General features: G+C 45.6%; 1 protein-coding gene across 5 annotated transcripts in view; it reads left to right on the top strand.

The window, feature by feature from the left end:
* The window catches only part of arhgap12b (Rho GTPase activating protein 12b), a 39,422-nt gene extending 35,632 nt beyond the window's left edge, over positions 1–3,790 (top strand). For 2 of the 5 annotated variants that reach the window (XM_047023881.1, XM_047023880.1), the window contains 5 exons: positions 39–137; positions 461–538; positions 771–905; positions 1,151–1,256; positions 1,894–3,790. In XM_047023881.1, coding sequence (XP_046879837.1) covers positions 39–137; positions 461–538; positions 771–905; positions 1,151–1,256; positions 1,894–2,065 — 590 coding nt within the window. In that variant the 3' untranslated portion in view covers positions 2,066–3,790. The remainder of the gene's footprint in view (positions 1–38; positions 138–460; positions 539–770; positions 906–1,150; positions 1,257–1,893) is intronic. The other 3 variants (XM_047023883.1, XM_047023882.1, XM_047023884.1) reach the window with 2 other exon arrangements.
* The last annotated feature ends 9,054 nt before the right edge of the window (positions 3,791–12,844 follow it).

Here is a 12,844-nt window from a genome sequence, read left to right as displayed (position 1 = left end):
GAGCTGATGTGTGTGTGTGTCCATTGTGCCCCTCTCAGACCAGGTGTTTGGCTGCAGTCTGTCCAGCCTGTGTCAGAGGGAGAACACGTCCGTGCCCAACTTTGTCAAGATGTGCATCGACCACGTGGAGGACACAGGTACTGGATGACCCGCTATGTTGCTCTCTCTCCCTTCATTCTCTATTTCTCTTTCTTTCTCTCTGTCATCTCTCTCTCTCTCCTACTCTGTTGGTGTCTGAAGCCCAGTAGATGAATTTCCATCACGCATGTTTTTTGTTTCTCCCTCATTCCTTTTGCTCTCCTCTTTCTACTCCTCTCGATATCTCTCTCTCCTCCTCTTGATATCTCTCTCTCCTCCTCTCAATATCTCTCTCTCCTCCTCTCAATATCTCTCTCTCCTCCTCTTGATATCTCTCTCCTTCTCCTCTTGATATCGCTCTCCTCCTCCCCCTCTCCTGCAGGGCTGAATATCGATGGCCTATACAGAGTGAGTGGGAACCTGGCGGTGATTCAGAAGCTGCGATTCGCTGTCAATCATGGTACGACTCTGCCCCCACACTGCTAGAATCCTGTCACCACACATAAACAAGCTTAGCACAAACACACACACACAAGCATACACACTTCCTTCCTCCAGAATGGCTATAGCGTTAAATCCTACGTTGCGTATACGGGGTTAGTGTTCATACACGTGACGATCCCTTACTGTGTGCACAGGAATCAGTCGTTGACGTGTGTCTGTGTGCGTCTGAATGTGTGTGTGTGTCCTAGATGAGAAGGTGACCCTGGATGACAGCAAGTGGGAGGACATCCACGTGACCACAGGTGCTCTGAAGATGTTCTTCAGAGAGCTACCTGAACCCCTCTTCACCTACAGCTCCTTCAGTGACTTTGTTGAAGCCATCAGTAAGTACCACTCTACACTGGCACTCTACACTAGTATGAATCATTTGTAATATAATCATCAAAATCATTGGTAAATTCACTTTGATTAAAATAATCCTTACATTCATGTGAATGTAAAAAAATATTATAAAAATATTATACAACCACAAGATGGCGCCCACTCATTTCAATTCTCCAGTGTCAATCAGGATACCGTGTCTCCTCTAGAAGCAACAACATTAACATGGCTGACCCGTCTATTACAGAATGCTCCGACCACAAGCTCAGAGTCAATTCAATAAAAGACCTAATCAAGCAGTTGCCAAAACCGAACCACGATACAATGCAAGTTCTCTTCAAGCACCTAAAAAGGTAAGAAAGGCACACTTTGCCATCAGCTTTTTTTTCCTTATCTTTTTATAACCAACTAGTAGCCTTCCTTTACTTATCAACGGCTATGTATTTTATCACCTTGGTTATGTTGGAATGTATTATTGTTTATGGTTTATACAAGTCATTAACTTCTGGTGGACCTTCACATTCCTTTGTACATAACTCTGTTTGTTTACCTATGCTGTCTGATTGATTATCCCCCAGGCTACAAAAAAACTATAGGCAGGTTCAGGATGTATTCTTAGTCTGGCGGAACCAGTAGCAATATCATATGTTCAAGATGACATTTGCACAAGCTTCCATTTGCATTTATATGGCCTTGTGTTTGCTGTAATTTAACAGCAACCTCCGGGAGTTTCAATCGGAAATTCATAGCGTGACATTCAGTGTTCGGGCGTCGGTCAGTGTATATATTGGAGTAGTGGATTTTATCACCTTTTTTTGGAATGAATATGTTATTGTCTTATATGCAAGGATGTTGATTTGAGTTAAAGGTAATGTTATAGATCTTTCAACGCGACGCTTATGCACCTTCAGTGGTAAACAAAAGAAGAAAGAAACATAGGTCCTGTAAACGAAGCCTCCCCTGCCCTCTCCCCCCCCCCCCCCCCCCCAGGGTGATTGAGCACGGCGAGTCCAACCGCATGACCACCCAGAGCGTGGCCATCGTGTTCGGACCCACCCTCCTGCGGCCAGAGACGGAGACGGGCAACATGGCGGTCCACATGGTGTACCAGAACCAGATAGTGGAGCTCATTCTGCTGGAGTACGAGGGGATCTTCAGGTAGAGATCACCAACCCAAGAGGACGCTTTCCACTACTCTTTTTGGGGGGGGGGGGACTGAACATTGCTGTGGACCACGCAACTGCGAGCATAAAATAGCAACAGAAAATGTTGTGTTCATTCATTAATACAATTAAATAAAGGAAGCTACTATTGAAAAGACTTTGCACTTAAAAAAAGAAATTGTGATCTGAGAAAATGTACAGATTTCATTCACTTATTTCCCGGTTGCCATTCCTGCATGTTGCGGGGCTTTTACTCTTGGGAACGTTAGATCAGTGGGTTGGATGAGGCACAGGGATGCTTTGTGCAGAGCAGAATGGGCTGGAAGGCGCCAACCTCCTAGTGGTCCTGTGGATTTGCGTTTTCAGGGTAATGTGTGTCCAACATACACTGGATTCCTCTGGCCAGTATTCAAGCTCACTGCGAGCTACCAGACAGTTTTGGATTTGGAAGGAAGAGGCTCATGGGACTTTGAGTCTTTGTGAAAGAACTGGTGGAGTGACACTGCTGCTTTCTCAGATGTCTTTGCATCTTCCAGCTCATGCGCACAGCATACCCATTTGATGGCAGGTCAATAGCAGACCAACTGTCCTTTTTAGGCCAAATTGATTTGATGATGGAATAAGCTGAAAACGAACTGGATACATCTGTGTGTTGTGGATTGTTTACCTCTGTAATGTCTTGTATAAGCCCCAGTGCAATGGATCAAGTATCAGTGTTAGTAAGTATGGGGGGTCTCTCCTCTTTGATAAGGAGAGGCAGCCCACAGGAGAAACTGGAAGTCATGGAACCCTCCCTCCTCAGGCCTGGGCCCCACCCCCTCCTCCCCCTCCCAGTGTTAAGCAGATATTGTCCTGTGACAGGTCTGGGTCTGACTTTATGGAGGAGTAGGAAGCTGTGTTTGGACTGCGTCTGACCTGCTACAGAGAGACTAGCGGTAGACTTTGGGTGTCCTTTGACTGGGTGTCTGTGTGTGTGTTGTATAGTCTTGGATGTATGTGCTTGGTCGACCTCTGAGAAAACCTGTCATTTGTCCGTGGACAACTCCACCCCCTCCCCCCCCATCCCCCCCTCTGGAGTTACTGGAAAACAGGAATTTGAGAAGTCTGGGAATTGGAGTCTTAAGACTACTATTTCAGATCAATAATGATTGCCTCGCCCTCACTTTCAATGTCCCAATAAAACAACAACCATCCTTCCCTTAAGGTTATATAAACAGTACTGGGACAGGAGAAACAGTACCGCAAATAGTGTAACATTTCCAAAGGTTATTGTATAAATTAAATGAATGGGACTGTGACATGCAAAACTAATGGATTTATAAAAAAAAAACAATTTAAGCATTATGTACAGAACCTACAATGAAATAAAATAATTATTCAAAGTCCTTATAGTATTTGAAGTATGTATGGTTTGATGTGTGGTTGGGACATGTGAAATACTTTTGGGGTTTTCTAAAGCTGATTAATCATAACTATACATATTGATTGTTTAAAAATAACTGATTTTTGAAAGTGTATCTGGGTTTTGGCGCATGGTCATCTGCACACTGTGAATGTAATTTTCAGATTAACTGCTGTTCGTGACATTGCTATGTCTAATAAAAAAAATAACTAAATTGTTGATTCAGATTCTTATTTTTTGTGGGATTTTAACATAGTCTTTTTATGTCTATCATTAGGAAGTTTCACTTATTTAAACTCAGCTTAGATGTAAATTATGTTCCGTGTACTTATGTTATGTTATGCCAGGTGCTTGCGTTGTCTTGTCTTAAGAATTTCAGTGCCCAGTCTAACCTTGTGTTGCTCTGTGTACCTGACAAATAAAAGACTTGACTTGACTTGTCTAAATTTCTACACCTGAATCAGACCCTGATCTTAACAAATTGTCATCTTCATTCCATTAAACATGATATACTGTACTAATTCATCTTGACAAACAAAATGTCCAATGTATCAAGTTTGATGTTGACAACTAATGTATCGGTCTATTGAAAAGCATTTCTTATTCTAATGCACCATAGAAACCAGGTAAGTCTTTCCTTTGGTGAATGTTTGAGTGTCATAGCTCATTAGACCATGTCTGGTTACCCTCTTCAAGGATGTTGGATAATTGAGGACTAATTAGGTAATTGCACTGCTGGCAGCTTTGATTAAAGAGGCACAAGTCACTCTGTAAAGAGTGCTGAGTAAAGCTGCTTCTACTACCGCCCATGCTCTGAGTCAATCTGTAGGAGAGACTCATTTTAGTTTTCCTTTATACGGCTGTGTGTGTGTGTGTGTGTGTGTGTGTTGGCAGACTCTGGTGCCTTCTGTTCTACCTTCCTCTTCTGTGAGTGAGTGAGGAATAGGAATGTGAACAGCACTGCGTGAGACTGTCTGTCCCCTGAATCTTTGTGGCGTCTGTCTGGCTGTCTGCTCCACAGAAGAGCCAGAGCGCTTCCCTGTTTGCCATGGCCCTGGGCTCTGTGTGTGTGTGTGGGGACACACGTGTGCCTTACCTCCTGTGATCACAACCAACACTACTTTTGAAGTCAATTTTTTGTGAGTCCTCTTCTGCCCTCGTGTTCATGTGCTGTTATGGGCTCTGACTTTTGGCTTGGCCCCTGTTCTGTTTTGAAGAAGGTGGACCACCTCACATCTGACAGGGTGTCGGGGGTTGTGGGTTCTATTGAATCATGTGCCCGTTGGAAACCTCAGACCATTAAAAGGAAAAGACAGGGAATAGGAAAAAAATAAAAGCTTAACAGAGGCCCCCAGAATTTCCAAATGAGAAAACAATTATCTAATTTCTATCATTCATGACAGGGCAGGGCTCGGAGGCCCGTGGAAGACCTGAGTGCTGGAAGTGCACCATATGCCAGTGCTCACTCTTAGGCTACCCCCCTCCCCTTCAATCCCCGGTCTCTCTCTAACCCTTATTCCATGGAGGCTGAGGTGTGGGCAGGTAATTTGAACAAGCCATTATGAACCATTAAAGATTTATACCACCTCACCTCATTTCTTTCTCCATCTTCTTCTTCCATTCTGGTCACAGGTGGGTTGTCAAGGGAGAGTGGTTAGGTAGGGCTATTCTGGGTTGCAGATGTATAACTGCACGGCAGTGTAGAGTGGTTTGTTTGTTTTTTTGCTGAGAAATTGCGAGTGAGGACATTCATGTAATTTGATACATTTTCATTTAAATAGTCCAGTCCAACAGTTAAAACTAAACAAAAATACAGGTTGCAAAACTTGCAACTTGTCAAATGCGGCAAGCCATCAGTTTACTTGCATTCCACCTCTTGAAACTGGGTCGTAAAATACAATTTGAATTAAATTGCAAAGTCATTGAGGGCCATCTTGATTTATTCTGATCCCTCCCCCTAAAGTTGTTAGAGAGGACCATGAAGCTATTTGCATATGAATGGTGCACAGAATATTTCATTTGACACATTAACTACTTTTGCAGACCGATATATTACTGCAAACAGAGGCTGAAGCTGTATTTCGTCCCAAGAGCTACAAGCTTGACAGTTACGAGGACTGATGCTGTTGCCTTCCACGTATTCATCTCTAGGAGTTGCGGGGCTAGCTATGCTAGCTAAGAGACTATGGGGAAACGATAGAGTAGAGTAGACCTTCTGTTTGGGCTCTAATGATATTACACAACAGGGCCTCTTTACAGGACCTGCAGGTTGTAACGGAGGTGGTTGATATTGTTTTTTTTCAGATGTGAAAGCCTGTGCATGAAGTACAACAGCTTTGCTCTCTCAGAACAGTAATCTGTGAGTTAGTTAGATGCGAAACGGTAATTGAGTATATCAGGATCAGTCGAATCCTTATACCAGTGTAAAATAGCCTAGCTGTCAATCACACAGAATTCTCATGTCAGTTAAGGCTTGTTACATCTTGGCACACATGAGTGACTACATTGATGGATTCTCCATACTTCCTAGTTATTTCTTACAGAGCTTTAAACAAAACAGTGTCATTTTAACACAACAGTTCGTTTAACTAGTCTATAAAAAAAAAATTAGCCAGCAGTCAAAAGCAAGGGGCAAAACTGTAATAATAGCAATTCCAGAAATTTGCAAGCCGGTTTGCTCTCCCTGCGTGATCACAGATTGAGAAGCACTTTACTAGTATAATGTCTTTCGCCTAAGAGCCAGGATATAACTCATTTGCTTAAGTACTTAATTTAAGCCATCCTTTTGTAAATGCGCTGTCGCAGTGCGCAACGGGGCCGGGAAGTGTTGGTGTGCGCGCAGATGCTATAAGCGTGTAAGTATTCCAAATGTCATCGTCTTGTCGCAGTTATTAATGAGGTTGCGAGAGGCAGGAGTGGATCCCTTCCCATGGAAATCCAATGCATTTTAAATAGCCTGGGCACCAACATTCCAGCGCGGAATTTACATAAGGTAATTGCAGAATGCCGAAAGTACGCTGTTGGCATTGCGCTTTTTTCTCTATCCTGCCTTCAGTAATACAATCAAGTCCATTAAGTAGGCAATAAATACAAGGCAAGACTGTATCAGCGCTCTGTGACAGATAATGGAACTGTTCTGGATATCTATTTATTTACCTAGGGGGTGAGCCTGGAGCTAGTGCCAGGCTCGTAAAGTAGAACCACAAGTCTGTATGGTCCTTAACTCAATAGTCCAATCAGGCGTCATTTACTTGTCCTCTTCTTTGATCTGTCTCGATGTTGTTAAACCTGTCTATTGACATTTCAATCCTAGTGGTTACATTGTGCCTTCATATTTAAAATGTTACAAAGACTCAACCTTAGGGCTTTAAGATGTAAGAGTTAAGATGAGCCATGAACTAAATCACATTTACTCTGTCCTTGGTTACCTCTCTCACATGGCTTGCTTCAACGTCTATGAGGGTCTGGGGAAATTACAGATTCGGGGATAAAACACATAAACAGGGTTATGGTGACAATAAAAAAAGCATAGACCAGAGAGATGGAAGAAGGAAAGGGAAAGAGTGCTACAGCATGCGTAAACAAAACACTATTACCACTTCAAGGCGCTCAGCTGATAAAAGTTGAAAGAAGAATTAAAAAAATGCTTCTGTAAGCCTAATGGCTACATCCTCCTGATCCCAACCTGACATGCTACAACAGTCCTTTAACGATACCTGCTGGTGTGTCTTTGTATGCTAGTAGACGGTAGCAAGCCTGAGGTGAGGCAGTGGTTAGCTTGCATCGGCCTGTGACAAGGGCTATTCAGCAGCTCATTAGCAAAACAGGCTGAGCTTGCTAACTGCTAAAACTTCTCTCTCCTTTCTCCACTCCCCCCCAGGGACCACATGATATGTGTTTCATTACAGTATAGCTGTATTAGGCTTTTAGCCAAAGTGATGATCACACTTAAAAGAGCTCTGTTTATTCATTTTAATTAAGGACTATGGAATAACCAGAGATGCTACAGGGGTTACACACATTGTGTTTGTGGTGATAACCTGCACCCCTCTCTGTTCCTTGCCATGTCAAAATAATTTCTCTGTCCAGGATGACCGTGTGTTGTACTGTGCACATGACAATTAACCTCTCTGACTTGGACAAGGAAACAACTCATAAAGGTTAGCTGTTAGCATGTTGGCTAAGATGAACAAGTGGCGAGAGAAAATTAGATTCTGTGATTAATTTTGGAGCAAAATGCCTCAGTGTTTTACAATGTCTCATTAGCGTTTGCTACAGGGCCCACATGCTTACAGAGCTTCAATTCCCTTGACACAGCTCCTCTGCTAAAGCACTAATTAGAACATATTGAACATTTCCAAGATGGCGGCCTCGGAGAGGAGACTTGGTCTGTATAATTAGTGAGGGCCTGGTCTCTGATCCTAGGCCACTCTGCAACCTTAAATAAACCCTAAGCAAACTAAAACACATCAAGAGTTGAGTACTTGGATGACCCTTATCTCTCATTCTATTTGATTTATGACCGTTCACCCAGCTTGATTCAGCTTGATGCAGAATAAAGAGGATATTGATCAGCAAAGCTACTTTCTATTCCCCTAGCAAGCATATTTTTCGCTCTCTGTCTCCCATCCCTTTTTCTAACCTATTTGTTTCTCTCGTTCCGTTGCACCCCCTTTCCACCCACTCTTACCCCCATGGCTACAGGTAGGCTTGTCACAGAGAGGGCCTCCGTAGGCGTGCTTGCCAGCTTTCTCAGATCATTACGTTACGGTCTCCTCTGTGCCAGCCTTGTACTTAATTAGCCGGCAACTTTTTTTTTACAGGCATAAATCGCTTTTACATCACTGCCAGGGAGTGCGCCCGCAAAGTGGGTCGATCATATATTACCCTGATCTTCTTTGGCACTGTTAAAAGCTATACATTACGTTTGAATCCGTCCAATAGCAGAGGACCGCAGAATGATATGTCTTTGTTGCGCTGTCTCCTGCTAATCCCCATCCCCAGGGGGTACGTGTTCTTTCCATCACCACCTCCTCCTCCCTCCGGTGAGAATGAGTCAGGTACGGAAGGATGAGAGTTAGAGGTAAAGAGGAGGCGGGGCACCCACACAGTTCTTTGTGGCCCCTCGCTCATTTTGACTGACTGGTTTAAATGGTGAGGAACAGTGACGATATGCTTGGATGTGTCTGCGCAATCACTGTCAACAATGCAATGGCTGTTTGCCTGTTTTTACGTCCACCAACCCCCTTCAGCTCGACCCACACCCCACTGTCGTGCTCACTTCCAATCCAATGGGCCACAAACCTCAATGACTGCACCTAATAAAAAAAAGAGCCACGTTAACATTTGCCTTGCGACACAGAGCCACAGTAGGCCTATTAGTAGACGCTGAGGTTTTCCTGTTACCTGCAGTGTTCATTTGGAACTTGCTAAAGACACAAATCCTTATGGTTGAAGCCTCCTTCCACCGTCCCTCTGCCGCCACTAGGGGGTAGCGAAGAATACCTTTTCTCCTCCTTCCCGACCCAGATGCGCAAGGCCGCAGTTAGCCTACCTGCTTCAGGCAGAACGGTTTGTTCTCCTAAAGGATTAGCTCTCCCCAAACCCCCTCCATCCATCCATCCGCCTCCCCCTTCTCCACAGAGATGGAGAGAGTTGTGTGCCAGGACTCTCCAGCGAGGCCTAGATCCCCCCCACCCTCCCCCGCCTCCTCCCCCTTCCGTGCCCATGAAGCAGTCTCAACACCCCTCCACGTTTCCTCTCCCTCCCCTCCATTTGTGTGTAAGTCATCCATATTTATGCCAGGTGATTCATGTGGCGCCAGCCAGCCATTACATGCTTTCATTCCTCTCCCCTGTTTTCAGCTCAACCGTTATGCCCAGGTACAGTATAGTGGTAGAAGTTGGAGAAGGGGTGGGTGGGGGTGGGGGGGGTTCCCAGTACCCCAGGGTTGAGAGAGGATGGAGGTGGACAGGTTTTTTGTATTCTGAGATGCAGCCTAATTGATTTGTCAATCTGGAGCCATCTGGTGTGTGTGTGTGTGTGTGGCGGGGGTGGGAGCAATCTGCTCCATTTACAGAAGGGGGTGGGGGGGGCACCAGACCACTCTGAGCACCCTGGAGAGCAAGGAGTTGGATTACACATGACACACACACGTGCTCTCTGTGTATTCTATGAGATCACATACACGCATGTCCCTTTGTCACGGAATCATACCTCCGCATACATACACACATGGTTACAAATACAGTCCAGATACATTTGCATCTCCATACACAAGCTGCCCCTGGGAATCAGATGGGACCACATTGAATCACCTTGGTTTCACCGATCGGCTCTGCATTGTCAACAAGCCTCATGGGTTGCCAGCTATGCTACGGTCCAACCCCCCATTACGCGCCACCTTTTCTGGTAAAATGGCCATAAGGGTGACATATGGCATAAGAGAGCCCAGAGGGGTGACCAGCCAAACGGAAACCAACAAATCCCTTTAACCCTGCGTGTGGCGCCTTGGGGTGGAAGGTCGTGGGTGCTCGTGGGGACACTGCGGCAGGACAGAGGGCCTCTGAGGGGTTAATGACACGACTGGGGAGGAGACAAAAGGATGGATCCTACCAGGATTTATGATCCTCTAATGTCAGACCCCATCCCCCTTACCACACACACACACACACACACATATACCACACATGCATGCGCACAGATGAATACACACAGACACAAATTCATGCTCGCACACACATAAATGACATCATGGCTCCTGACCCTAAACACAGGAGAGTGGCCTTCCTCAGAGACATAACAAGAGATAACTAAGGCTTGTGGTTCTGTGCTCTGTCAGCAAGACACTCAAGAGTGAGAGAGAGAAAGAGAAGGAGAGAGAGACAGACAGAGGGGATGGGGAAGGACAGGGGAGTGGTAGTGAAACTGAAGAGAATTCCTCGCTTCAAAACAACAGGTGCTCTCCAAGCATGTGAGTCAGTAGATTAGATAAACTCGGAGCATTCGTATCTGACAGCTTGGTGTGGTGATGGAGGGATGGGATGGAAAACCACCCAGTTGCTGCAATGGGTGTGTGTGTGGATGTGTGTGGAGGTGTGTGTGTGTCGAGGCCTCAACACAGAAAAGCTCCTCCCCCATCTCCCAGTGGAGCAGACAAAGGTCGAGGGTCATTTGTCAAAGGCTTGTCCAATGGGGGAGGACTCAGGGGTCACCACAGGCAGGTAGGAGCAGGGGGGAGGGAAGAAAGAAAAAGAAAGAGAGGAGATAAAGGTGATAAACAGCAGAGTTCTCCCTGTGGGCAATAGATTGGTTCAACTTATGTCCATGTTGAGATAAATGTGGGGAATGTGGAGAATTTTCCATGTGGGTTGGGCCATTGGGTGTTCCAGAATGCACCATGTTTTGGCATGGAGCATGTTTTGTAGATGACAGAGTAGCACTTCATAATCCCACTCGACATGTAACAAACAAACAGATTATACGCAACAACGTCATGCAACATCTAGGTATAGTACATCTAGGTTAGTAGCCTAACATACAGTTTGCAGTGCATACTATAGATACAGGGATTATATTCCCTTCTACAACATGCATTTGATAACCAGATCAGTCTTCCTTCATCCTGAGAGGGGGTGGGAGAGTCCAGAGGTGCAAAGTAAGGTCTAGATTCCGTGTCCATAAGAACCTTTTCTGGAGGAGAAGGTGACGGACCACAGGAAGTGGGAAGAGCTGTCAGTCATGCCCTTTTATAGAGCTACGCTGCTGACCTGGAGCAGCTAACGAGCGAGGGAAGAAGCCGACAACGCCTAGATGTGTACTCCTCTGAGAAAGATAGGACAATCGGATTAGAGAGCAGGGACGAGAGATAACGGGTCAGACAGAGGAGAAAAGAGAGGAAGGCTGCCAACGAGAGTGGAGAGGAAAGGGACTGGGTGTTTCTGTGTCTGTTTGCGTGCGTGCATGCATGTGCACCTGACTGTGTGGGGGTGCGTATACAGTACACGGTCCTCTTTGTGGGTGGATGAGTGTGCGTCCGCTCATGTGTGTGAGTGTGTGTGAGTGGGCGGGTGTGTGGGTGGGCCGACAATTTAAAAGAGCAGAGCGTTTAATTGAATTTTGCGGAGAGCCCTGTTATTCCAGGCGTGTTGGTGTGGCTTGCTGTGTTGTCCTGGATCTGGGGGTTCTGACCACACCTGGGGAGGCCGGCCATTCGAGAGGGCCGGACTGGAGGAGAGCTGGGTGGGCTGGGGAGGCAATGCTGGGTCAGGACTGGGGAGGGGGGGGGGGGGGGGGGGGGCGAATGAGAGAGGGATTGCGAGAGAGGGTGGGATAAGAAGGGGGAGAGGGAAGGAGAGAGGGAATGTGCGTTTGTGTTTTTAAAATGTATGTGTGTGTGCAGGTTTTTGTTATTGTTTCCTGTAGGTGGAACTCTCCAGATCCTGCCTGGGACTGTAAGAGTGGATGTGGTGGGAGCTAGCCAAATTGTAGCCTTCTGTAACGGAAAATTACAAAGAGACTGAACAAGGGAGAGAAAGTGGTAGGTAAAGATGGAGAGGAAAGTAAATGGTATGGACACTGTATGGAAGCAACAGCTAGTTGTGCTACTGCACAACCTTTTACGGTTCACTCTCAAGAGGGACCCTTCAATTGTCAGCTATATATAGCACAATGACAGACCAATCACCTTCATAGCTCAGACACGAAAATAAGCACGCACTCACTCAAACACCAACACACTCAAACACACACCAGGAACACCACTTTAACCTGTAGGAGGAGGGGTATCTACATGATGATGCTTTGCTAACATAGACAGGGTCACAGCGTAGTCTATGTGATATCGTCAGGTTTCAACACACACACACACGGGGGGCAAGTGCCACTGCTGTAAACTCTCCAGTATTTAGTAGTTGAGTAAATGAGCATGATATTTAAGTGAGTGCTATTTCCTGAGCTTATTTTTTCCCTCCCTTCCGAGTCCTGCACGCTTTTCTCCAAATTTCCCCAGGGAGGTTCTCCCTGAGTTGGGCCAGCGTCAGCCTGCCACCATACTTCATCAAGCTTCGCACCGATATTGGCAAGAGCACTCTGTATCCTCTTAGCAGTTATAGCTTTTCAATTTTCCCTCAAACTGCTGAGCCCAGCAGAACACATACAGCGATATCTTGGCTACAAGTCTCCAGGTTTTGGAACCGAAAAGCTCTCTATGGTTACGGTTATTTAATAATACGCTTTAAACCTTGTTTTTAAATGTTGTACCAGTGTACCGTTTGAAGCAGGTATCCCCCTGGTGTCAACATTATGAAAGTGTTTTCTAATGGCTACAATTACGTGAAGCCGTTTGACACTGTAACGTGTTGGTATTGTGGGCTAT

This window comes from Hypomesus transpacificus, chromosome 8 (genome assembly GCF_021917145.1).
Source record: "Hypomesus transpacificus isolate Combined female chromosome 8, fHypTra1, whole genome shotgun sequence".
NCBI lineage: Eukaryota > Metazoa > Chordata > Actinopteri > Osmeriformes > Osmeridae > Hypomesus > Hypomesus transpacificus.
The sequence above is the reverse complement of the archived record's forward strand: the minus strand, read 5'-3'. Positions and strand labels throughout refer to the sequence as shown.